This window comes from Xenopus tropicalis, chromosome 2 (assembly GCF_000004195.4).
Source record: "Xenopus tropicalis strain Nigerian chromosome 2, UCB_Xtro_10.0, whole genome shotgun sequence".
NCBI classification, from domain to species: domain Eukaryota; kingdom Metazoa; phylum Chordata; class Amphibia; order Anura; family Pipidae; genus Xenopus; species Xenopus tropicalis.
The window spans coordinates 14,761,224-14,788,617 of record NC_030678.2 but is presented as its reverse complement, the minus strand read 5'-3'; the positions used below and the strand labels follow the sequence as shown (position 1 = coordinate 14,788,617).

The following is a 27,394-nucleotide window of genomic DNA, read 5'->3' as shown; positions in this document are numbered from 1 at the left end:
AATATATATATGTAGGGATCTCCAAATTTGGGCCCCTAGGTTGGTTACCCCCAGGATAGACCCCAAGGGTGGGTGATACTTAATAGTGCAACACTTTTGGGTGGGTTGGCACCTAAATAGTTAATAGGGGATTAGCTTGCCTGCAGTTAAAGGTTATGGCCACAGGGTGGTACAGTTAGTATAAAAGGCTGTGCAGCCATGTGCAGCCAGGTCTTTCAGCCTGGGACCCCTCTTGGAGAAGAGGTTAACAACAGGTCAGAGTTAGACAGTGAGTAATTGTGTTAGACCGCTCTAGGAGTGGTAGGTAGGTTATCTAGCTGGGCAGCATGGCCCCGACAGGAGAAGTACTGGATTAAGATCCACCAGCACTCATAGCTGGAGTCAGGGAGTAAAGTGCTAAGTGTAGGAGATTTGCCTAATCCAGGGGTATCTAAGTGGAAGTACCGGGGTGAGGTCTGCTGAGGGGGTGTCCGCTTGGCGTGTAGTACCGGGAAGTGCCCTAGAGAGGGGCTTCTGGCGAGAAGTACCGGAGGGAACCCCTAAAGGGAATCATCTGGCGGGAGTACTGCTAATATCTCGTGGAGAGAGGGTCTCTTAAGGAAGAGGGAGTATACCCTGACTGTAACCTTGCTCCTGTGTGTAACCTGCCTGTCTGATACATCTGTGACAATAAATAAGTTCCACTGGTTAAACATCCATCCAGTGTTCTGTCTCTGCATACACGGAGGATCCACACTGCCGGGTAAGCAACTACCCCAGGGAGGGGGCAAGGTACCAGGAGTGTTGGGAGTCCCCACACAGCAGTACAGTATCAAGTTCTCAGGAGGGGAGTTATAGTTCATTCTATCCCTATCCTGGGTGGAGGCACGCCAAAGTATAAAGAAATAGCTGTTCCCCATAGTAAGCGGGGCTCAGGACTCCTGGAAGCGCCAACCAGTGAAAGATCAGCAGGTAGTGCCACAACCGTTTCTAAAGTGGGCTACATATATATACTGTATATACAGGAACCAGCAGCTGCTGTTCTGATCATTCAGGCCATCGGGCCAAACAATCAGGACAATACAAAGGTGACCTTACTGTATATGGCTCCTTGTTTGTATCCATCTGTCCACCCTGCAGTATAGGTCAGATACTGTTCAGGATGGGCCCATATATGTACCTTTACAACTGCCACCCTGCTTCTTATGCGTAATAACTGCATTTCCAGTTTGTAGGTAACTTCAGACATGGGGTTTAAGGAGAAGCAAAGGCATTTTGGCATTTTACTGCCAATAGATTAGCCACATTAGTGCCACCTATTTATTCTGCAGAAAACATTACCATACCTGAGTAAAGAGCACTCGAAGCTTCCTCTGTTTAAGATTGCAGCTGCCATTTTAGCTCAGTGTCAGAAGCTTCCGTTGCAGCTCTAGCTACTGGTAACTCAGATCACACATTCTGATGGAAGGGAAGAACAGGAGAAGGGAGAGAGCTGTGTAGACTCCGGCCCTGGGAATGAAGGATTTTTCTGAGAGAGGAAGGCTGATATAGAAGAACAGAATACAAAAAATCCTGCATTTCTTTTGATAGAGGACTCAGTGCAGCGTTTCTGTGAGTGCTTATGGCTGTATTTACACCTTTTTTGATACAGCTTACTTAGTTTCTACCTTTCCGTCTCCTTTAACTCTTAATGCAGGGGTCATCTCCCCTCCTGAATATTTAGTAGGAAAGGCAAGCACTCCGGAAACCAAAAAAGGTAAAGTAGAAGCTCAAAATTGAAGTAAAATCAAAAATACTTGATTTTAATAATACACATACATGCTATAAAGGCTTCTTTATAGCATGTATGTGTATTATTAAAATCAAGTATTTTTGATTTTACTTCAATTTTGAGCTTCTACTTTACCTTTTTGGATTTTTGGATTTCCGGAGTGCCTGCCTCTTCCTATGTGACTCCCCTATGCTGAGGGTCTGGGGCATGAGCAACTGGACCTAACCTGTAAACGGGTAAGCCTGATCTCCACTTTTATATCTTAGATTTATACCCTTTTTGACTTTATATTCCCCTCCTGAATACACTGCTTTCCATGCTGTCTGATTCACTAGGTGTGTTGGTCTGTGAAAAGAACAAGCAGCGCCTCCCAGCCCAACACAGCTCTGTATGAAAATTCCCTCCTCAGAGAAAGCAAGTCTCGTCATCACTCCAAAACTGACCCAATACTGCCAGTGACACCATAATATGCTTTAAGGGTTAAGTCTTCCAAACCTAGACAACCAGTTTCAAGCACAGCAACATGGCAGCTCCCACTTACAGTCTTTATTGAATTCTGGTTACTTACCTGCTGGACTGGGCCGATGCTCCTCTACTTTATTGTCACCCAGACATAAACAGATGTATAATAAAAGCCCTTGTCAAATTAAACATGAAACCCAAACTCATTTTATAGTAACACATCCATACCTATAAAAGCATTTAAAAATCCCAGCTGTCAATCATATATTGCCTGCCCCGCCTCCATGCCTTAGACTTTGGGCAGACAGTTGCTGTAATTGTGAATTCCAAGGCTGATTAAAATAAGATTGAAATTATTTATATCATGTAAATGAAGTTTATTTTGCTTGGCAAGCACAATAGAAAACAATTTGGATTTTTTTCTTAGGGTGACAGGTCCGCTTTAATGGATTAATAAGTAGTAATTCTATAAAATGATAGAATGTTACTTTAGTTTTATCTCCCTCCTTATGAAAAACCTCTCCTTTTCCCCCCACTCACCTGTATTTTGTTTGTCTTGTTTATGCTTAACTTTGGAACACTATTAAATATAATTCAAACGTTAAACTTGTTAACACTAACAGAAATATCATATCAGTATAATGCAGAAGAGCATGTTTTCCTCAAAGGGTATAATAAAATATCAAATTAGACTGACCAGGAAATAAAGCCTCCCCTCCTAATCAGGTCCCATAAACAGGCAGTGAGTGAGTAAGGAGCAGCGCCTTTGGGAGCTCATTACTCTGGCACAAGCTGGTATCTAATAGCCCAAAGTGCTGTGTTTCCAGTATAATTCTATTACATAAAACCTTGGGGACGGCAGGTGAGAGAAAATACCACAAGAATTATTATGAGGTAAACCCGATCGGTTGTATATCTTTAAAGTTTCACCGCCACCACACGTACCCTCTCTTAATGATCCTGTTTATTTCATTTTCTGTCACATTAAAGCAGCAGTTTTCAGAGAAAATGATATATAACAAAAGAATGACCCCCTAGCAACAGCAGTTCAGTAAAGTACTAGTGAAGGATTTTGTTGGCAAAATGAGTAAAGTCATTGGTGTTTCACTATGTGGCCATAATCTGGTCAAAGTGGCTGAAATGCCATCAAAACAATCACATTCCAAACTCATACTACAACTGATTACTACACCAGCAAGTCCAACATCCACAGAAACTGATGAAAGTTGTTAATTTTTTTTGTGTGATTATGTTATTTTAGCAAATTGCCTGCTGATCAGGCAAGACGACAAGAGAGGCAGGAAGGCTGGCTCTTTATATTTCAGGTAAGGTGGCCACGCTAGCCATGCTTAAGGGTGAAGACACACGGAGCTACTAGTAGCTACTACTTGTAGTGGCTACTAAAACAGACAATGCTGATCATTTACTGATAATTGTCTCAACGTGTGTTTTAGCAGAGGCAATTCTCATTATAGTCTACGGCAAGTTATTTTCTGGTATTAATATCTGTGAAAAAGTCACTGCTACTAAGTAGCTCTGGGTGTCTTCACCCATTTATGAGACCATTTGCAATTGGTATTTTTTTTTATATTATTTGTGGTGTTTTTTCTTATTTCACTTTTTGTTCAGCAGCTTTCCAGTTTGGAATTTCAGCAGCTATCTGGTTTCTAGGGTCCAACTTCATACCCCCCAGTCAGTCCCGCTTTCTATAGCTCGTCCCGCTGTCCCGGATAGTTCCCTGAATGTCCCACATTTTCGTAATAGATTACGGAAATGCAGGACATTCATAGAAGGATCCGTGACAGCGGGATGAGCGCTCCGACTCCTTGCGCTGCTTCTCTCATGTGGCTCCTTCTCTCATGTGGCTCCTTCTCCGTCGGTCCCTGGCCCTTTTATAAGGTTGCGCCCGTGCGTAATGACGTCACACGTACACACGGGGCGCAACCTTATAAAAGGGCCAGGGACCGCCGGAGAAGGAGCCACAGGAGAGAAGCAGCGGAAGGAGTCGGAGCGCGTATGGGGGCTCTGTGTTTGGGGGGCTCTGTGTTGGGGGGGCCTCTGTGTTTGGGGGGGCGTCTTTGGTTGGGGGGGCTCTGTGTTTGGGGGCCTCTGTGTATGGGGGGCTCTGTGTTTGGAGGGCCTCTGTGTATGGGGTCCTGTGTATGGGGGGGCACTGTGTATGGGGGGCACTGTGTATGGGGGGCCTCTGTGTATGGGGGGCACTGTGTATGGGGGGCCTCTGTGTATGGGGGGCCTCTGTGTATGGGGGGGCCTCTGTGTATGGGGGGGGCACTGTGTATAAAGGGTACTGTGTATGGGGGGTACTGTATATGGGGGGGCTCTGTGTATGGGGGGTACTGTATATGGGGGGGCTCTGTGTATGAAGGGCACTGTGTATGGGGGGGCTCTGTGGGCTTCCTTAGGTAGTACAGTATGAGGGTATAGCACATTAGCATCTGATCCCACCATTTCAACTATATAAAAGGAGTATTTTTAGAAAAAAATGGGGTGTGTTAATTGGGGCGTGGTCACAAAAGTGGGCGTGGCCAAAAAATTGCCCCTCTTTTTGTTTTTCAAATGTTGGGAGGTATGCAACTTAACTTAGGGACCAGGGAGTGGATAGAATGAGAGACCTATATATTTATAGGAGAAGACCTAAACAGAAAGAAAAGCAATAAAAAGTAACAATTACAATAAAATTGCAGCCTCACACAGGAATTGATGTTTGGCTGTGGGGGGTTAGTGACCCCATTTGAAAGCAGGGAAGAGTCAAAAGAAGAAGGCAAATAACTTCTAAGCTATAAAAAATAAATAATTAAGACCAATTGAAAAGTTGCTTAGAATAGGCCATTCTATGACGTATTAAAAGGTAGACCATCCCTTGGTATGAGTGTACCAAGCCAAAGCAATCGCCTCCCACCCCAGCAAACGCCCTCTACTATAATCTGTCTTTGCTGGACACTAAAAGCCCTATACCAAACAACAGCTCCAACTCTGACTGAGACGCTCCCACCTGTCTAATCACATCCAACCCTCTCTCCCTCCCTACGGCCTCTGGGAAAATTCGCTTTCCATACGTCACTTCCAGAAATATACCGCCTCCAAATCTGTGTACAACACTGGCGACGCCCCCAGGCTGTAGTTTGTCTGAATAGATGCCGATCACACCTTGATAACCAATGAGAACGCAGCTTTCTTCAGGCATTTCTGAAAGCAGTGGGCGGGGTTAGCAGGGAATGGCTCATTGCCTAGAAGGTGAGTGGCGGAGCCAATGCTGGCAGTAGGGGGACAGAAAGCAGGCTGCTAGCGGCCAGGTAAGTCAGGGCGGAGTGCTGTTGTTGGATAACAGATTCTGTGTGGGTATTGTACCGTTATATGATAGCAAACTCAGCCCAGTAAGTTTGTGTGCTGTGACACACTCCCCCGCTGTTACACCCCACTCGCTAACATTGTTATTGCCTTGTATGTAAGCTATCTGCACAGAGGAATCGGTATGGCAGCTCTGCTCCTATTAATATACCCAGCTCTGTACCTGATGTGCCCACCCCCCCTGCCTGGGTGCCATTCTGTGTATCTGTGGGGTTAAAGGGCAAGTGGACCTGGTTTATGGACTTTCCAAATCTTCAGAACCGCCGGTTCGCCCCCCTTATGATGACAGTATCTTGTAATGTTTAGTTTGCCTTCACAGAATCTAAAGATAAACTATTCCTTATTTATAAACATTCACTTTGAGAAAACAACTTTTTACAGGAGCCTGTGTGTGTGTTCCTATAAGTAGGAGCTGCCATACTACTACTATAGTACGTTTCAAAAATGTTCAGTTTTATTATTTTATTTGTATTTCTTTTTATGCACATATTTATGCACATAGTTGGGCAGTACTGGTGGTTACATTTGGTTCCTATTGGACACAGTGGGGGGTGTTTTACACTATGTTTGTAGGCGATGCAAAATGACTTGGGAGCCAGCTGATCCATAGCGTTATAATAATGGGACCCTGTTTGAAAAGTGCCCTTTAGTGTGAAGACACACAGGGCTACTAGTAGCAGCTACTTGTCACGGCTACTAAAACAGACAATGCTGATCATTTACTGATCATTGTCACTATGTGTGTTTTAGCAGAGGCAATTCTCAGTATTGTCTATGGCAGGGTATTTTCTGGCGTTTAGTAGCCGTGACAAGTAGCTGCTACTAAGTAGCCCTGTGTGTCTTCACCCATACGCAGGTGACAGACGGGGAGATTAGTCGCCCTGCGACAAATCTTTGTTGCCGCCGGTGACTAATCTCCCTGCAGTGCCATCCCAATGGCAAGAATGTAAATCGCCGGTGGGATGGCATACGTGTCGCTGTGATTTACGGAAGTCACACGAAGTTTCAACTGTCTGGCTGCTTTGATGTCTTACTTTTGTGTAAGCTTTAAATGGTATCAGTACAGAGATTAACTGCCCCCCTGCATGGTTCTCACCTCAGATTCAGGCTGTAATCCCCTGTACTGTTCACTCCTTTTAATGTGTGCATTGTTCACCCCCTGCAGTGTTCACACCTCAGGCTCAGGCTGTAATCACCCCATTGTTCACCCCTCAGAGTGTAGGAGCAGTACTGGTGTTTTTTTTTGTTTTGTTTTTTTTAATGTGTTTTTATTGATCTTTTACTATAGGGTTAATTCACATATTGAGTTTTCTTATATAATTTACAGAAGTATATGTATAGTCTTCAATATGATTTGTTTACATTGATATACAGTGTTAATGTTATTGTTTAGATTTTACCATCTATATGTATCTCCAGTCTGTGTGTGCCATACTCTGCCTGCCCTATGCTGCCTGTGTGTGCCATACTCTGCCTGCCCTATGCTGCCTGTGTGTGCCATACTCTGCCTGCCCTATGCTGCCTGTGTGTGCCATACTCTGCCTTCCCTATGCTGCCTGTGTGTGCCATACTCTACCTGCCCTATGCTGCCTGTGTGTGCCATACTCTGCCTGCCCTATTCTGCCTGTGTGTGCCAACCGCTACCTGCCCTATGCTGCCTGTGTGTGCCACACTCTGCCTGCCCTATGCTGCCTGTGTGTGCCATTCTCTGCCTGCCCTATGCTGCCTGTGTGTGCCACACTCTGCCTGCCCTATGCTGCCTGTGTGTGCCATACTCTGCCTGCCCTATGCTGCCTGTGTGCCACACTCTGCCTGCCCTATGCTGCCTGTGTGTGCCATACTCTGCCTGCCCTATGCTGCCTGTGTGTGCCATACTCTGCCTGCCCTATGCTGCCTGTGTGTGCCACACTCTGCCTGCCCTATGCTGCCTGTGTGTGCCAACCTCTGCCTGCCCTATGCTGCCTGTGTGTGCCATACTCTGCCTGCCCTACCCTGCCTGTGTGTGCCATACTCTGCCTGTCCTATGCTGCCTGTGTGTGCCATACTCTGCCTGCCCTATGCTGCCTGTGTGTGCCACACTCTGCCTGCCCTATGCTGCCTGTGCATGCCACACTCTGCCTGACCTATGCTGCCTGTGCGTGCCACACTCTGCCTGCCCTATGCTGCCTGTGCGTGCCACACTCTGCCTGCCCTATGCTACCTGTGCGTGCCAACCTCTGCCTGCCCTATGCTGCCTGTGTGTGCCATACTCTGCCTGCCCTATGCTGCCTGTGTGTGCCACACTCTGCCTGCCCTATGCTGCCTGTGTGTGCCATACTCTGCCTGCCCTATGCTGCCTGTGTGTGCCATACTCTGCCTGCCCTATGCTGCCTGTGTGTGCCATACTCTGCCTGCCCTATGCTGCCTGTGTGTGCCATACTCTGCCTGCCCTATGCTGCCTGTGTGTGCCATACTCTGCCTGCCCTATGCTGCCTGTGTGCCACACTCTGCCTGCCCTATGCTGCCTGTGTGTGCCATTCTCTGCCTGCCCTATGCTGCCTGTGTGTGCCACACTCTGCCTGCCCTATGCTGCCTGTGTGTGCCATACTCTGCCTGCCCTATGCTGCCTGTGTGTGCCATACTCTGCCTGCCCTATGCTGCCTGTGTGTGCCATACTCTGCCTGCCCTATGCTGCCTGTGTGTGCCATACTCTGCCTGCCCTATGCTGCCTGTGTGTGCCATACTCTGCCTGCCCTATGCTGCCTGTGTGCCACACTCTGCCTGCCCTATGCTGCCTGTGTGTGCCATTCTCTGCCTGCCCTATGCTGCCTGTGTGTGCCACACTCTGCCTGCCCTATGCTGCCTGTGTGTGCCATACTCTGCCTGCCCTATGCTGCCTGTGTGTGCCATACTCTGCCTGCCCTATGCTGCCTGTGTGTGCCATACTCTGCCTGCCCTATGCTGCCTGTGTGTGCCATACTCTGCCTGCCCTATGCTGCCTGTGTGTGCCATACTCTGCCTGCCCTATGCTGCCTGTGTGCCACACTCTGCCTGCCCTATGCTGCCTGTGTGTGCCATTCTCTGCCTGCCCTATGCTGCCTGTGTGTGCCACACTCTGCCTGCCCTATGCTGCCTGTGTGTGCAATACTCTGCCTGCCCTATGCTGCCTGTGTGCCACACTCTGCCTGCCCTATGCTGCCTGTGTGTGCCATACTCTGCCTGCCCTATGCTGCCTGTGTGTGCCATACTCTGCCTGCCCTATGCTGCCTGTGTGTGCCACACTCTGCCTGCCCTATGCTGCCTGTGTGTGCCAACCTCTGCCTGCCCTATGCTGCCTGTGTGTGCCATACTCTGCCTGCCCTACCCTGCCTGTGTGTGCCATACTCTGCCTGTCCTATGCTGCCTGTGTGTGCCATACTCTGCCTGCCCTATGCTGCCTGTGTGTGCCACACTCTGCCTGCCCTATGCTGCCTGTGCGTGCCACACTCTGCCTGACCTATGCTGCCTGTGCGTGCCACACTCTGCCTGCCCTATGCTGCCTGTGCGTGCCACACTCTGCCTGCCCTATGCTACCTGTGCGTGCCAACCTCTGCCTGCCCTATGCTGCCTGTGTGTGCCATACTCTGCCTGCCCTATGCTGCCTGTGTGTGCCACACTCTGCCTGCCCTATGCTGCCTGTGTGTGCCATACTCTGCCTGCCCTATGCTGCCTGTGTGTGCCATACTCTGCCTGCCCTATGCTGCCTGTGTGTGCCATACTCTGCCTGCCCTATGCTGCCTGTGTGTGCCATACTCTGCCTGCCCTATGCTGCCTGTGTGTGCCATACTCTGCCTGCCCTATGCTGCCTGTGTGTGCCATACTCTGCCTGCCCTATGCTGCCTGTGTGTGCCACACTCTGCCTGCCCTATGCTGCCTGTGTGTGCCATACTCTGCCTGCCCTACCCTGCAATGTGTGCCATACTCTGCCTGCCCTATGCTGCCTGTCACAGAAGTTGGACAGCACTGCTCTATTGTATGAGTACCCACAATCCTCACTGTTTGTTGTGTGGTTTGTAAAGTGTTCCTTTACTTGCCCCCAAGCCACCAAATGCATTGCACTAGACACTTGCTGTGTAGTGGGAAATTGCTGCTTCTTTGCTGCACAAATTAATTGCCACCGTTTGTGTTTCAGCAGGACTGAATTAAAGGAGACAATGAAGATATCTCATTGGCTGTAATATTCGGGAACCATGGCAGGGCTGTGTCTGCTGCTGCTGATGTGCCTTCTGAGCTCTTCAGGTAGGTGTCTTATGGGAAACCTACAGCAAATGTGAATTTATTTCAAATTTTTAGTGCTTTAAAAATTATTTGTAAGTGTAATTGCTATTGACGGCAGCATTTGCTGAACTCCTGGTTGTTTTATTTTTAAACAATGTTGCAAAGGTCAGTCTCCCCCAGCGAGTCAGGTCTGTCAGGCGGCCTTGTGTTACATTGTTTCATATGCCAAAGAATAGAATAGGACAAACACTGCTTTTAAAGGAGAAGGAAAGGTAAAAACTCAGTAAGCTGTATCAGAAAGGTCTATGTAAATACAGCCATAAGCACTCACGGAAATGCTGCACTGACTTCTCTATCAAAAGATTTGTTGTGTCTGTAATTCCTGTGCCAGAGACACGCAGCTCTCTCCCCTCTCCTGCTCCCCCCTCCCTCAAGAATGCTAAGAACTCACTCCCCCCCTTAGGAATGTGGATCTGAGCCAATCAGCAGGAAGCTGACTCTTAGGGGCCGATTTACTAATCCACGAACGGATCGAAAGCGTCCGAATGCGTTTTTTTCGTAATGATCGGTATTTTGCGATTTTTTTCGTCGCCGTCGAAACTTTTTCGTCGCCATTACAACTTGGGCGAATTGTCGCGACTTTTTCGTAGCCGTCGGGAAAAAATTGGAAAGGTTTGCCCGCCGTTTACTAGCGCTCAATACGTAAAAGTCGCGACAATTCACGCAAGTCGTAACGGCTACGAAAAAGTCGCGACAATTCGCGCAAGTCGTAACGGCTACGAAAAAGTCGCGACAATTCGCGCAAGTCATAACGGCTACGAAAAAGTCGCGACAATTCACACAAGTCGTAACGGCTACGAAAAAGTCACGACAATTCACGAAAAAGTCGCAAAAAATACGAAAAAGTCGCAAAATGTTCGTTTCCAATCCAATTTTCTTCCCATTCGGGATTCGGATTCGTGGATTAGTAAATCAGCCCCATAGTCTAACTAACTGAGCATGTTCACTTGGTCTGGGTGCAGGAGTGAGGCATTATGGGAACTCTCTTTACACAGCTCAGCGTTTTTTCTTCCTGTTTGGGAGACTTAAGGGCACTATTGAGAGAACTGAAGGTATGCCTGCATCTTGAGATTAACTCTTTATTAGCCTTTCCTTCTTCTTTAAAGGGGTGGTACACTTTAAGTTCACTTTTAGTATGTTATAGAATGGCCAACTCCATTTTCAGTTGGTCTTTATTATTTATTTTTATAGTATTTTTAATTATTTCCCTTCTTCTTCTAACTCCTTGTAGCTTTCATGTAGCTTTCAAATGGGGGTCACTGACCCCGGCGGCCAGAAAACTATTGCTCTGGGAGGCTCCAGTTTTATAGTTACTTTTTAAAACTTATCTTTCTATTCAGGCCCTCTCCTATTCATTTATCTGTCTCTCATTCAAACCACTCCCTGGTTGCTAAGGTAATTTGGACCCTAGCCACCAGATAGCTGCTGCATGTTTTCCCATGACAGTAAATGCAGAGCAGTCAGTAACCCTTCCAACACCTCTTGTCTCTGTCCCTATATATTAAAGGGGCGGGTCACCTTTAAGTTAACTTTTAACAAGCTATACAATAGACAATTCTGAGCAACCTTTTAATTGGTCTTCAGTATGTATTTTGTATAGTCTTTAAATTCTTCCAACTCAAATAGGGGTCACTGACCCCGGCAGCCAGAAAACTATTGCTCTGTGAGGCTCCAGTGTTATTATGTTGGGTTGAAAACCCCAACATACTGTTCTTCGACTTTAGCTTATTCTTCCGCTTCTTCTTCTTCTTCTTCTTATTCTTAGCGCCCCCCATTTTCTAAACGCTACTCCTCCTACAGTTTTAGGGGTACAATACCCAAACTCCCCACACATCTTCGCCCTATAGCGGAGCAGGTTGCTTGTGCTTTTCTAAGCGATCCAGCCCCCCGTCTTTCTGTGGCGCCGCTCCGAACCCCCCAATTTTCCCATTGACTTTGACAGGGAAGATTTTCAAACTGCTGCCACACTTACAGCTTTGAAGCTACAGCCCCCAAACTTGAATAACATAATAATGGGGTCACCCCAAATGAAGCAGCAACATTTGTTGGATGACCCCAAAGTGGGAGGGGCCAACAACAGCCAATCAAATTTTAATCATTGACTTTAATGGGGAAATTGAAACTGCTGCCAATCTTACAGCTTTGAGGCTACACTCCCCAAACTTGAATCACACAGTCATGGGGTCAGCCTGAATGAAAATATGATGATTGCTGGATGCCCAAAAGTGGGCGGAGATGTGAACAGCCAATCAGATTTTACCTATTGACTTGGCAGAAATCCAACCTGCTGCCATTCTCACAGTAATAACACCAGGGTCCCCAAACTTTGCAGAGTTAGGCACCAGGTAACTGTGGTTCAAGGTAAGAAAAAGTGGGCGGAGCCACCAACAGCCAATCAGAGTTTACCTATTGACTTTCAATGTGGAAATTCAACCTGCTGCCATTCTCACAGAATTAACACCGGGGTCCCCAAACTTTTCACAGTTGGTCACTAGGGGACTGCAATTTTAGTTTTGAAAAGTGGGCGGAGCCACCAACAACCAATCAGATTTCACCTATTGATTTTTATTGGTTTGTTGCCAGGCTTCCCAAACTTTGCATAGTCAGACACTGGGTGACTACGCATTTAAGGTTTTTTGTATTTTTGTAAGTGGGTGGAGCCACCAACAGCCAATCAGATTTTACCTATTGACTCTAAATGGGGAAATTCAACCTGCTGCCATTCTCACAATATTAACACCAGGGTCCCCAAACTTTTCACAGTTGGTCACTAGGGGACTGCAGTTTTAGGTTTGAAAAAAGTGGGCGGGGCCACCCAATCAGATTTCACCTATTGAATTTTATTGGTTTGATGCCAGAGTTGTCAGTCACTGCGTGACTTTGTACTCAAGGTTAGAAAAAGTGGGCGGGGCCACCAAAAGCCAATCACATTTCTTTCATTGTTTTCAGTGGGAAAATTTTAACTGCTGCCATTCTCACATGTTTAATGTCAGGGTCCCCAAACTGTGCACAGTTTGTCACTAGGTGATTATGTTCCAAGTTTAGAAAAGTGGGTGGGGCCAACAAAAACCAATTAGATATCACCTATAGACTTGATATGTCTAAAATTTAAACTGCGGCCATTCTTTAAATATTAATACTATGGTCTCCAAACTTTGCAGAGCTAGTCACCTGGTAACTGCAGTTCAGAGTTAGAAAAAGTGGGTGGAGCCAACAACAGCCAATCAGATTTTACCTATTGATTTTCAATGGGAAATTCAACCTGCTGCCATTCTCACAGTATTAACAACAGGGTCACTAGGGAACTGCATTTTTAGGTTTTAAAAAGTGGGTGGAGCCACCAACAGCCAATCAGACTTCACCTATTGAATTTTTTTTTTTTATATTTAAAATGTTGCTTTGCTCACACTATTTATGTCAGGGTTCCCAAACAAGTGGGAGGAGCCACCAACAGCCAATCCATTTCCACCCATTAGATTTCATTGGTTTATATTTAAACTGATGCCATTATTTAAATATTAATTCCAGGGTTGTTAAAGTTTCCAGAGTTAGTCACTGGGTATTTGCCATTCAAATTTAGAAAAAAAGTGGGTGGAGCCACCAACAGCCAATAACATTTCACCTATTTACTTTCAATGGTGAAGTGTAAAATGCTGTCAGCCTCACAATGTTTATGCCTGAGTCCCCAAAATTTGCAAAGTTGGTCACTGGGGGACTGCAGTTCAAAAATAGGAAAAGTAGGTTGGGCCACTAAAAGCCAATCAGATTTCATCCATTCAATTTTATTGGTTTAAATTTAAAATGCTGTAATTCTCACACTATTTATGCCAGGGTGCCCACTGTTTGTCACTGGGTGACTTCCACTCAAGGTTAGAAAAAGTGGGCGGAGCCACCAATCACAATTCACCTATTGACTTTTATTGGTTTAAATTTTAATTGCTGCCATTCTATAACTATTAATTCTAGGGCCCCTAAACTTTGCAGAGTTAGTCACTGGATAACTGCAGTTCCAGGTTAGAAAAAGGGGGTGGAGCCACCAACCGCCAATCAGATGTCGTTGACTTTCAGTGGGGAAATTTAAGTTGCTGCCATGCAGACACTATTGAAACCAGGGTCCCCAAACTTTGCACAGTGGTTTTTACTGTATAACTGTGGTCCAAGGTTAGAGAAAGTGGGCAGAGCCCATTCAGTGACTTCATGTTTTTCAACCCAACATGAAGTTTGTTCTCAAACTTCCCTTTCTAGTTGTTATTGTTACTTTTTTTTACTTGTTTTTCTATCAATGCCCTCTCCTATTCATATACCAGTCTTTCATTTAAACCTCTCCCTGGTAACTAAGGTCATTTGACCATTAAATAAACCCAATGGGGCTGTTCTGCCCCCAATAAGGGGTAATTATATCTTAGTTGGGATCAAGTACAGGTACTGTTTTATTATTACAGAGAAAAGGGAATCATTTAACCATGAAATAAACCCAATAGGGCTGTTCTGCTCCCAATAAGGGGTAATTATATCTTAGTTGGGATCAAGTACAGGTACTGTTTTATTATTACAGAGAAAAGGGAATCATTTAACCATTAAATAAACCCAATAGGACTGTTCTGCCCCAATAAGGGGTAATTATATCTTAGTTGGGATCAAGTACAGGTACTGTTTTATTATTACAGAGAAAAGGGAATCATTTAACCATTAAATAAACCCAATAGGACTGTTCTGCCCCAATAAGGGGTAATTATATCTTAGTTGGGATCAAGTACAGGTACTGTGTTATTATTACAGAGAAAAGAGAATCATTTAACCATTAAATAAACCCAATAGGGCTGTTCTGCCCCCAATAAGGGGTAATTATATCTTAGTTGGGATCAAGTACAGGTACTGTTTTATTATTACAGAGAAAAGGGAATCATTTAACCATGAAATAAACCCAATAGGGCTGTTCTGCCCCCAATAAGGGGTAATTATATCTTAGTTGGGATCAAGTACAGGTACTGTTTTATTATTACAGAGAAAAGGGAATCATTTAACCATGAAATAAACCCAATAGGGCTGTTCTGCCCCCAATAAGGGGTAATTATATCTTAGTTGGGATCAAGTACAGGTACTGTTTTATTATTACAGAGAAAAGGGAATCATTTAACCATTAAATAAACCCAATAGGGCTGTTCTGCCCCAATAAGGGGTAATTATATCTTAGTTGGGATCAAGTACAGGTACTGTTTTATTATTACAGAGAAAAGAGAATCATTTAACCATTAAATAAACCCAATAGGGCTGTTCTGCCCCCAATAAGGGGTAATTATATCTTAGTTGGGATCAAGTACAGGTACTGTTTTATTATTACAGAGAAAAGGGAATCATTTAACCATGAAATAAACCCAATAGGGCTGTTCTGCCCCCAATAAGGGGTAATTATATCTTAGTTGGGATCAAGTACAGGTACTGTTTTATTATTACAGAGAAAAAGGAAATCCGTTTTAAAATTCTGAATTATTTGAGTAAAATGGAGTCTATAGGAGACGGGCTTTCCGTAATTCGGAACTTTCTGGATAACGGGTTTCCGGATAAGGGATCCTATACTTCTATTATGTTTTCTTTTATTAGTCAAAAAAATGTTTTGGGTAGACTTGACCTTTAAGGTGCTCATACAAGGGCGGATTTTAGTTGCCGATTTGGCTTCTTCTCTCCTAGTCGTTGCCTGATCGGCCCATGTATGGGGCCCTCCGACGGGCCTACCCAACTGGCTGATAAGTGTTTTGTTCGCCATGTGGATTTTTCTGCGCGCTGCTTGCCTGACTACTGAATACATGTACTGCTTTCCAGCCTTTATGGGCTGCATGTCCCTCAGTGGCACGGAATGAATTATAGGAGATGATACGCCATTAATACTTAGCCTGCACGCAGCAGAATATTTTTTTAAATTTAGAGCAATGTTTTTGGCAACTCAGGAAATGTCTGTTTCTGTTAGTCAAGCGCTCGTGACTTTGTCTCGGTGGAAGTGGTGCGGAGCCTTACACAATCACATCTGTGTATTTCCCTCGCTCAGCATTGCACGACCCTAAAATAACTAGCGGTGGCAGCTAGGGCACAAGGAGTACGGATATAAGTACCCCCCCCTCTCCTGCCAGGGTCCTCCCCCTACAAAGTATACTCCGGGTCCCCTTTGCATGTTTCCTTTGGGTGCACGTTATTTACTAACTAGTGCACAGTTTTGTGGCAGATGCAATTATGAAAAGACACTGCATTTTGGGTAAAAAACAAAGATGATTGCTACATTTTACCTAAAAAGTAAATTTTTAGTATGTTATAGAATGACCTGTTCCTAGCAATGTTGCAGTTGGTCTTCACTTAGAGCTGGGCGGTATGACCAAAAATTTATATCACGGTATTTTTCAAAATTATATCGGTGTCACGGTATTTGACGGTATTTTTTTTTTTTTCCATGCATGATTAGGTGTTAACCCCATTTCCTAATAAATTAGAGAATAATTACTGCAGTATTGAAAATCAGAGTCAGGCAAGCGAAGGATCGGCAACAGAAAGTCGTAAGGTAAATCAGGCAGGCTTAGTTTCCCAGGCAAGGCCGCAGACAACATAGCACAGGAGGAGGCGTTTGATAGCTTTAAATACCCCCTACGCATGCGCAGAACCGGCGCCGTCAGCGCGTCACGGACGTGCACACTTTGACATGTACGTACACAAGGAGGCACACAAGACCGGGCCGCACGGGTGAGTACCCTGACACCCCGGTATTGCGGTATCTGAAAAATGAATATAGTTTTAAAAAAAAAAAAAAAACACCGGTATTCGGTATTAAACGGTATATCGCCCAGCCCTATCTTCACTATTCACTTTACTATTCACCATTAAAAAAAACCAATAGGATTGTTCTGCCCCCAATAAGGGGTAATTATATCTTAGTTGGGATCAAGTACAGGTACTGTTTTATTATTACAGAGAAAAGGGAATCATTTAACCATTAAATAAACCCAATAGGGCTGTTCTGCCCCCAATAAGGGGTAATTATATCTTAGTTGGGATCAAGTACAGGTACTGTTTTATTATTACAGAGAAAAGGGAATCATTTAACCATTAAATAAACCCAATAGGGCTGTTCTGCCCCCAATAAGGGGTAATTATATCTTAGTTGGGATCAAGTACAGGTACTGTTTTATTATTACAGAGAAAAGGGAATCATTTAACCATTAAATAAACCCAATAGGGCTGTTCTGCCCCAATAAGGGGTAATTATATCTTAGTTGGGATCAGGTACAGGTACTGTTTTATTATTACAGAGAAAAAGGAAATCCGTTTTAAAATTCTGAATTATTTGATTAAAATGGAGTCTATGGGAGACAGTATTTCTGTAATTTGGAACTTTCTGGATAATGGGTTTCCAGATAAGGGATCCCATACCTGTATATATTTATAATTTATTAGTTGCCGTCGTCTTCTGCCTCTTCCTAGCTTTTAAATTGGGGTCACTGACCCAGTTTTATTGTTACTTTTTTTTTTTTTATTAATTATCTTTCTATGTGAGCCCTCAACTATACATATTTCAATCTCTCATTTGCCCCGCATTGTAAAATATATGGATATTAGAAGTCACCGATGATCATGTATATAGAATAGATGAATTGGGGTCCCCTGCTGCACCTTTAGCACATTTGGAAGCGTTGCCAACTTGGCACAATTGTGTAGTTCGCTCCCTGAGATCTGAATGCTGTGCGCGTCTTACTGGACAGGATAGAACTGTTTGTCCCTTTAGTTAGGGCAGTGGCACGTGGAGTAATTGGGGGCATTTCGCCAGCAGCTTTTCTAGTAGCCCAAACGCAGCAGCAGCCCTATTCACCCCTATGAGAATCTCTTGAAAGAACCTGTAATTTTTGGGGGTGCTTGCAACGAAAGGTGTTTTGTGGGCAGGGTCAGACTTGGGGGTGCAGGGGCCACCGGGGCTGCCACCGCAGAGGCCTGCACCCCACCAAGGGAGGGTGATCCCCACCCAACCCCCTCCCCGAGTGCGCATACTTAGGCACTTCGGGAGAGGGGGACCGACGGGCCCCTGAGGGCCAAGCACGGATCGGTTCTGGGCCAGCGGGTTTATTCTCAGTGTCCCGCTGGCCCATCTCTAACCCTGTTTGTGGGTTTCTTTCTGGGTGTGCTGGGCTACATAGCAACACTGCAGCTCCCCAGATCTCCCAGTATGCAACTATCTTTAAATTGGAGAACCTGCCCAATTCTATTGCACAATTCTGTTCTGTTCCCCAATTCAGATTTTTAGCGCTAAAAGTCGCAAAAAAAAAGGGGTGACAATTTAGAAAAGTTGCAGTTTGGGTTTAGTTGTTCCCCTGCTGATCTGGCTGGCTACTTTGTGCCTCAAATAAAATGTAACAGTAGTCGCCTGTCCTCAGCCTGCCTTCAGCCTGCCTCCTCCCAAGGAAAGGAATAGTGCAATGCATTGTGGGTTATGTAGAACCTTTATGTAGTTTGTACCATCAATGTTTTAAGTTGGCCATACACGCACCGATAAAATCCCAGTAATTTTCATACCATGGCAATCAGTCATTCAGTCGATCGGACAGGTTGGTACATTTTAGTCGGATATCGATACAGTCTGCGCATTTATTGTGTGTGTGACTATCGGATGTTCAGAATACGATTTGCTTTATCCTACAATTTCAGGCTGAATGTTGGTTTTAGATCTTTGCATTTTAACGTACAATCAATATTCGAACGTTCATTGGAAGAAGGCTAAAATTAACAAATTTTGGTTCGAAAATTGGAGTTTTCCTTTTAATAAAAAATTCTGTTACTGTTGCATGAATCAGCCATGCCTATAAATACGGCTTTTTTTTCTTTTGTAGTTCTGGCTGCGCTGAGGAGTCCGGAGAATGTCCAGATCCATTCTGCTAATTTCCAGCACATACTGACATGGGAGGACAACAACAATAACTCTCTCGTCTCCTACAGGGTGCAATATACACTGTGGCGGTGAGTACGCTTTGGTACTAAGGGGACTGGTTACACACACGCTGGCAGCTGTTTAAATCATGTTGACAACTGAGGTGCTGGGAGTTGTAATTAAACAGTTATTTGAAGGCCCACAGGTAGCCCATTCCTAGTACTGTTCTGTGTATACCGCTCAGTTACTGTACTTGTAGCTGCACTCCCTGCTGCCTTTCTTTGTCTGGGATTTGTAGTTCTGCAGTATCTACTTTGATGTGGGTACAAATACATTCACAGAAAGTTCCCCAGCCAGTCGGGGATTGGACCTAATAATGTACATCACCAGCAGCCATTTTCTGGTCAGACTTGTATACCTTGTGTGCCCATAGTCTTCAGTTTATATTGTAGTAATAATGCCCCAGTTTGTATGATGTAGCCTAACAACAGAAAGCCAGCATTCTGTACCCCTGGAAAAGAGGCAAACAGAACTGGCTTCCTCATTGGCTTCTTTTTTAAGACTTCAAATACAGCTTTACATATAAGAGTCAGCATATGGGAACATTTCTATTCAGGCAGCATATTAAGGCAGAGATTTTCAGACTATATTTGGATATGTTGCCCGCAGAACACACAGCAGTATAAATGGCGTACCAGCTTTATGTTTAATGCCCCCAGAACACACAGCAGTATAAATGCAGTGCCAGTATGTGTAATGTCCCCAGAACACACGGCAGTATAAATGCAGTACCAGTATGTTTAATGCCCCCAGAACACACGGCAGTATAAATGCAGTACCAGTATGTTTAATGTCCCCAGAACACACGGCAGTATAAATGCAGTACCAGTATGTTTAATGCCCCCAGAACACACAGCAGTATAAATGCAGTACCAGTATGTTTAATGTCCCCAGAACACACGGCAGTATAAATGCAGTACCAGTATGTTTAATGCCCCCAGAACACACAGCAGTATAAATGCAGTACCAGTATGTTTAATGTCCCCAGAACACACGGCAGTATAAATGCAGTACCAGTATGTTTAATGTCCCCAGAACACACGGCAGTATAAATGCAGTACCAGTATGTTTAATGCCCCCAGAACACACGGCAGTATAAATGCAGTACCAGTATGTTTAATGCCCCCAGAACACACGGCAGTATAAATGCAGTACCAGTATGTTTAATGTCCCCAGAACACACGGCAGTATAAATGCAGTACCAGTATGTTTAATGTCCCCAGAACACACGGCAGTATAAATGCAGTACCAGTATGTTTAATGCCCCCAGAACACACAGCAGTATAAATGCAGTACCAGTATGTTTAATGTCCCCAGAACACACGGCAGTATAAATGCAGTACCAGTATGTTTAATGCCCCCAGCTTCTCATTCTTGCTTTTCTTAATAGGCGCAGAAATTGGTCTGATGTCTCCACTTGCGCCAATATCACTGAGCAGCGCTGTGACCTGACGGATTATTTTACAGATATAAGTGCAGATTACATAGCGCGAGTCGTCAGTTTTACTCATAATGAGATTTCCAGTGCAACAACCTCGGCAAAATTCAGTCCCTTATACAGTAGTAAGTATTGTCCCACATAGGCTTTGTACTGTCTGTCATTTCCTTTTGTAAAACAAATACCCTATTATTCCATTAACCTTAAAAAATGAATATAAAATTGCTTGAGGTGCTTTTTTAAGCATTTTTTTGCAATTTAAATTGATTATTATTTTTTATTTTACTGCTATTTATGAAAATTTAGATTGTAAGCAATACGGCGCAGGGACTTCCATCCTCTGGGCAATCTTTAATGAAACTGTACTTTGTATTTATTTGTACCTCTGATTGTAATGACCCCGTTTGTTTATTTTATTGATTTATTATTATTATTATTATTAACATTTATTTATAAAGCGCCAACATATCCCGCAGCGCTGTACAATAAGTGGGTTACATACATTGGACATACAGAGTAACATATAAAGCAATCAATAACCGATACAGGAGGGGAAGGGAGCCCTGCCCAAAAGAGCTTACAATCTACAAGGAGAAAGGGTTGAGACACAATTTAATTAATATATAAATTTATTGTTCTGCTGTACACTGCTGCAAACATAGCTATAACATAATGCTATATAAAAAAAAATATAGTTACATATTAGGAATTTTGTATCAATTTGCCACCTGCTGGTCAGTTCCTGTAACTGTAGAGTCAGAGAGATACACCAGAAGGAAAACAAAAAAAGAAGTGTTGCTGTGCTCAGGAAGAGGCTTCTGATCTTTGGCTGTACAGTCACAGAAACTAACCAGCAGGTGGTGCTGTTGTTAAAAAATGTATTATATTGGCAGTTTATAAAAACTTAAATGGCTCTGAAACTGGAATTAAATAAAGTTCAGGTTCAGCAGAATCATTTTTTATTGACTTTGTAGATCTTTCCATATCATATACTATTGGGTGCAGAGTTAAGCTGGCCATACCGAGACATGCATTGGCTCCCAAAATGGCACTGCCAAGCCAGCAACCCACTCGGATATCTATTGGGTAGGCATCAGACAAGGACCGTATTATGCCACTGATTGCACAGGCCCCTATTATGATCTGCTTGTTGGACCGGGGCGCAAAGATCAGATCAGCCCGATGGTCGGGGGGTCTGGAGTATTTTTTACCCCCCCCCCCCCCCTGTGACTTAACCAGAAGTGATGTCATGCCCAACTTTATCTTTTTTTTTTCTTGTTGAAGTACATTGCCCTTACTGCAAAGTGAGAATCATTGTGTGCCAGTAATCTTTGTGTTCCTCTGTAGCCGACCTGGGTCCCCCGCTGGTTAATATATCTGCCCAAGGCTGCAACGTGACCGTTCATATCCGGGCTCCGATATCCTACTTTAAGGGAGCCCCTTCCATGCTGCATGATCGTGTCTACCCATTAGTAACTTACAGTATTAAGCGTTGGCAAGGCAACCAGGTACACTTCATTTACTGCAATTTAACCATAAAATCTTTTCTTTTTCGACTTTTTGGCATGGAACAGTTGTGAGGGACTTGTCAGGCCATAGCCTTCATTATCATGTTCTGGAACCCTTATGTAATACAGGTGTGGGACCTGTTATCCAGAAAGGCATGTCAGCCATGCCCAGAAGGCTCCCCTCTTCGACTATCCTGTAGTCAAAGAGATAAGGAGAGCTCAGCAGGAAGAGGGGGCGGGGCTTCACACTGTACCAGGAAGTAGAGGAAAGGAGCTAGAGATTTAAACTTATAAGTCAGAACCCAGATCAGACTTAATGCAGGGACTAAGGTATGTTATGCTGGGGATTGTTAAGAGTAATTTTAAAGATAGAAAAAAAAGGTTTACTTCTTCTTTAAGGTACCTGTAGTGCTACCCCCTGATCTATAACCATGTCCGTGATCCACAGGTAACGGGTTAACTGCAGCAGTATCAGTTGTTTATCCTGCTTTCTTTGACTCCTCACAAATGGGCACACTTGGGCATACCTGGCATAGTGAACAGTGACAGAGGTTGTCCAGGGCCCCCCCACTGTCACCCCTGTTGTGAATTCCCCCCCATGCATTATCTTTACCCCCCATGCCCCATCGCAGATTCTTGCCCCAACAATGTGAATCTGCTCTCACCTCCTGAAAATTGCAGCAGCTTAAATATGATGGAGAAGGGGGGGTGCCCAGAGATTCTGGCCAGCAGGAAGGGTGGGCCCACACATCCCAGCCAGGTCATGGTCCTAGGTAGGCGGGGCCCACCGGCTTTTCTCCCAGTGTCCCGCTGGCCCAGTCCGACCCTGCTAGAGAATAAGCAAACCCTCTCCCATAACTGAATGGCTCCATGCAGCACTTTGCTTGATGTGTATGAGGGGGCCAGAGAGACACCTTACCAACTGCCTTTGCTCTCCTTCTCATAGAAACTCATAGATTTTGAGAATGTGACCTATAAAGAAGAACTGCCTTATGTGGAAAGCAATTTGCCCCCGAACACGAATTTCTGCGTATCCGTAAACGTATCGGCTTCTGTGAATACCCGTGGCAAGATTATCCCTTCTGCCTTGAAATGTGTCGTCACTGAGGAAACTCATGGTAAGGCATCAGCGTGTTAGACATCTCCCCTCAGCTAGAAATAAAAATAAAACAAATACATAATCCTTTTTATTCTAAGAATATCTGTGTTGCTGCTGTCTATAGGCCGCCTGTGAATAATGAGAGGTAAAGGGCCTTTAGGGCTCTGGTACACGGGGAGATTAGTCGCCCGCGGCAAAACTCCCTGCTCGCGGGCGACTAATCTCCCCGAGTTGCCTTCCCTCTGCCATCCCACCGGCGAACATGTAAGTCGCCGGCGGGATGGCAGACGCGGCGAGGCGATTTCGGGAAATCGCCGAAAAAGCCTCGCGAGTCTTTTTCGGCGATTTGCGCGAAATCGCGCCGCCGCGTCTGCCATCCCGCCGGCGACTTACATGTTCGCCGGTGGGATGGCAGAGGGAAGGCAACTCGGGGAGATTAGTCGCCCGCGAGCAGGGAGTTTTGCCGCGGGCGACTAATCTCCCCGTGTACCAGAGCCCTTATATCCTTCCTTTTCCTAGAGGAGCTGAATGTACAAACTCCACTGGGGCAGGGGCTGATAGGACTGATATATAATGTACAGTACTGCCCTATATGTCACCGCTATATAACAGAATCATGATATGTACAGTTCTTTTTACTTTATTATCTAAGCTCCCGGGAAGGTGTTAACTTTCTCCAGTGGCAGTTTTAGCCTTTGCTTAGCAGCCATTATTCAACTAGCAGGCTGGCCACCTTCCTCCTGTCACTTCCCACAGGGATAGAAAGATCCTGGATATTAAGGCAGTGACACATGTGATTTTATGGGTTGTTGGAGCTATTAAACACTAGGAAACAAAGCTTCCAGAACCATTGTGCGTGCCATTTCCCCTTAACCTGCAGGATCGCTGCAACAACGTTTCTGAACACTTCCAGTCAGCAGGCTAGTGAGATACTAATGTGAAATCCCTATAAGTATTGTTCTGTTTCTCTCCGCAGATTTCCAGCCTCCATATGTTATTGCTGTTGTCGTTGCCATCCTAATACTGATTGGATTAGTGTGTGTACTGTTTGCACTCGACAGAGCCGGGTACATTTGCATGAGTTGGGGGTTTTTCCCCAGAGTTTTGGTATGTTTCTGTACACCTTTATATCACTCTTACATGTGGTTGTTTTGTGTTTGTTTCATGTGTTCAGGGAAAGGTGGATAAAAGAGTTTAATTAAATTGTGATTTATTCCCAATTAGCCTAAAAACTGCATCTAGGGAGAGAATGGGAGGAGGGATGGATGGGGTAACAGTCACCCTGCTATAGTTCCAGGGGTACCCAGGGCACAAATAAGCACTCACCCCAAATCTCCCCCTAACTGGCCTTCAGGCTGGGCCCCCTTAGCTCATAACAAGGTTACAGATATATAGAAACATTGGGGTAACAGTCACCCTGCTATAGTTCCAGGGTTACCCAGGGCACAAATAAGCACTCACCCCAAATCTCCCCCTAACTGGCCTTCAGGCTGGGCCCCCTTAGCTCATAACAAGGTTACAGATATATAGAAACATTGGGGTAACAGTCACCCTGCTATAGTTCCAGGGGTACCCAGGGCACAAATAAGCACTCACCCCAAATCCCCCCTAACTGGCCTTCAGGCTGGGCCCCCTTAGCCCATAACAAGGTTACAGATATATAGAAACATTGGGGTAACAGTCACCCTGCTATAGTTCCAGGGGTACCCAGGGCACAAATAAGCACTCACCCCAAATCCCCCCCTAACTGGCCTTCAGGCTGGGCCCCCTTAGCTCATAACTAGGACTCATTGGTGTAATACCCACCCTACTTATATACTGAAATTGCAGCTCATTGCAGATGCTTCTTTCCAAGGGGTGGGCACCAATAGTTGTTTTTAAACAGACAAAGAAAGTGCATTCAGTTTTTCTTTTTATCTTTGTGTTTAATATCTAGAAATCCTTTCCAGCATCGGTGAGCATGGATAGAAATACGGAGAAATACGACAGCTCTGCACAGATTGCGCCCATAGAAATACTCAGTAATACTGAGCAGGAGGAGCGCAGTGATAGTGATAGGGGAATGTGCGGGCAAGGATACGCCAAAAGGAATATGGTTCTGGACAGTGCTCAGAATGACTCCAGCGAAGGGGAGAGCTCGGCTGTTTCCTCCTCTGTTGAATCCAGTGGGCAAGACTGTAGTTCTGCTGAGAAGGGAATTCCAAAGGAACCGCTGTTGGATCTCTGTGAGAGCGTTGCCTCTGGTTCAGAACTGCCCCAGGCGACTGATACCCCCTCCCCAAGCCCCATGCTGTTAAACAGTGCCGGGGTCTTCTTCAACATCAATTTGAACTCTGTGTCTGTGGGAAATCCAGAAGTTCTGGGGACAGACTGCAAAAACCAGACGCCCCCCATAGAGGAACAAGTAGATAAAGCGGCCGGGGATGCACCCGATGTCCCTCAGGGTCCCCATGATCTCAGGCTCAATACTAATATACTAAACCTGGGTGCTTGCAGGGTGCCAGTTTCGGGGGAGGGCAGTTCGGAGGAAGCGGGTACCTCAGATGAGAGTGATGCAGATTCTGGGGCAGAGGAGACAGAGAGACTCTTTGCTTCAGATTATATGAGTCGATGAGCTCTGCTGGAGTTCGGAGAGCGGGTTATTACTGATCCTGTGGGGATCAACCACACGGATTGTTATTCTGCCCGGTCCCTTCCTTTTGTGTTTGTCCCAAATATGAACTGCGCAGTCATGGGATTGCAAGTGCCTGGGGGCCTGGGCAGTGTATTATTTCAGTATTATTTGAACCGATTTTAAAACTGGGTCACCGGCCTTCCAGCTGGCAGTGCCCGCAGGTATCGGGGGCATGAGCAGCATTGAACTCTATAGGGGATGTCTGAAAGTCTGACTGGGCTCATGGGATACCCGGAAGGCAGGGATTAGGTGCCACCCTAGCTTGCAGGAGTCACGTCTTGTGCCGCCAATCACAGTGGAAACTCCCACCCCCTCAGCTCCACCTCTGGATTCGGCCAGGAAGCATCTGTTGGCGGCTGGGGGAGGGTTTTTATTAAAAAAAAAAAAAAAAAATAGAGATTAAATAGGCTCCCTAGGGCCACCCTATGTACAAGCCCTCAGGTGCCTGTATGTGTCCTTTATATATAAGAGGAATTACAGCAAAAAAAAACATTTTTTTTTTATTTATTTAATTTTTTTTTTCATTTGTTGTCAGGAAATCGGATCATAGCACTTAAGAAAAGGGCATTGTGCCGAATGCAGAGTTGCCGCACTTACAGAATTAGGGAATGTAACGTTGTTGGATTGTGACTCCCTGGATTCCTTCTGTGTCTTTGGCCTTGGGCAAGTGACTTAAGGGCCGATTCTCTAAGGTGCGATAAAACGTGCGCTATTTATAGCATGCGTTAAAAATGTTATCGCTTCTAATTTTTTGCGTCTTAACGCACGATTCACTAAAAGCATACTTGCGTTAATTTAGACGCGATGCTGTGTGCGTTATTGAAGTCGCGAAGACTATTTTTGTGCAGTATTTGACGCAACACGCGCTAATCAACGCAGCACGCACAAACTGTCGCCGTGTGCAAAAAACCGCACGCCATATTGGCCATACACAGCATTACTTGTAAAACTACTGCTCTGAAAATTACCGTTTCCCTGCAAAGTTGCGATATGCGACTTAACGCATGCGATAATACTTTAGCGAATCATGTTTTTTTTCGCGTCAATTTTAACTCAAAAAAGCATGCAATAGCGCTTATCGACCTTTAGTGAATCAACCTTTTAATCTCTTGCGCCTCGGTCGGCCAAACGTGAGATTGTGAGCTCTGTGGCGCCGGCTGATCCCCCGGGACAGCGCTGCTATTGTTTGTGGTGCTACGTATTCTTATTAGGACCATTTTTACCTTAATGATTGCTGTTTTGTACTTTTAGTTGTTTTCATGGATAGAACATGTTTTTGGACACATTTTTACAGATTTTAGTGATTATGGGGAGTGAAGTAGTTCAGCCTTTTTATATCATGTTTCAGCAGCCATACTTTCCCCCTCAGCCTTTTCCTAAGGAGTCCGAGTGTAAAATACCTGCAAGAGCGATTGCCAAGCAGTGTTTTACCTGAAAATGTGCACCCTAGCCTGCCCTCTCTTGTACTGCCTTAGCTCGCTGGCCAAATGCCCCCTATCATTAGTGTGCGCCTCAATCTTTATTAACATTGTGTCTTCCAACTCTTAAATAGATTATCCAGAACCTTTTTTAAAAAAAATTATTTGGGAATCACCTCTCTGAAGGCTGGGCTGAAGGCTGGGCTGAAGGCTGGGCTGAAGGCTGGGCAGCAGAAGGCTGGGCAGCAGAAGGCTGGGCAGCAGAAGGCTGGGCAGCAGAAGGCTGGGCAGCAGAAGGCTGGGCAGCAGAAGGCTGGGCAGCAGAAGGCTGGGCAGCAGAAGGCTGGGCAGCAGAAGGCTGGGCTGGGCTGAAGGCTGGGCAGCAGAAGGCTGGGCTGGGCTGAAGGCTGGGCAGCAGAAG

General features: G+C 45.2%; 1 protein-coding gene across 2 annotated transcripts; it reads left to right on the top strand.

Moving 5' to 3' along the window:
* The first annotated feature begins 5,421 nt into the window (after positions 1-5,421).
* ifnar2.1 (interferon (alpha, beta and omega) receptor 2, gene 1) lies at positions 5,422-26,123 on the top strand. 2 transcript variants are annotated; one of them, XM_031896115.1, is made up of 8 exons: positions 5,422-5,526; positions 9,735-9,838; positions 18,739-18,865; positions 20,227-20,399; positions 21,622-21,782; positions 22,729-22,900; positions 23,858-23,988; positions 24,818-26,123. In XM_031896115.1, exons 2-8 carry the CDS (start codon positions 9,790-9,792, stop codon positions 25,493-25,495), a joined length of 1,491 nt encoding a protein of 496 aa, XP_031751975.1. In that variant the 5' UTR covers positions 5,422-5,526; positions 9,735-9,789; the 3' UTR covers positions 25,496-26,123. The 2 variants fall into 2 exon arrangements, with proteins under 2 accessions (XP_031751975.1, NP_001072391.1); NM_001078923.1 differs by having other exon boundaries at positions 5,503-5,526; positions 9,732-9,838; positions 24,818-25,939.
* The last annotated feature ends 1,271 nt before the right edge of the window (positions 26,124-27,394 follow it).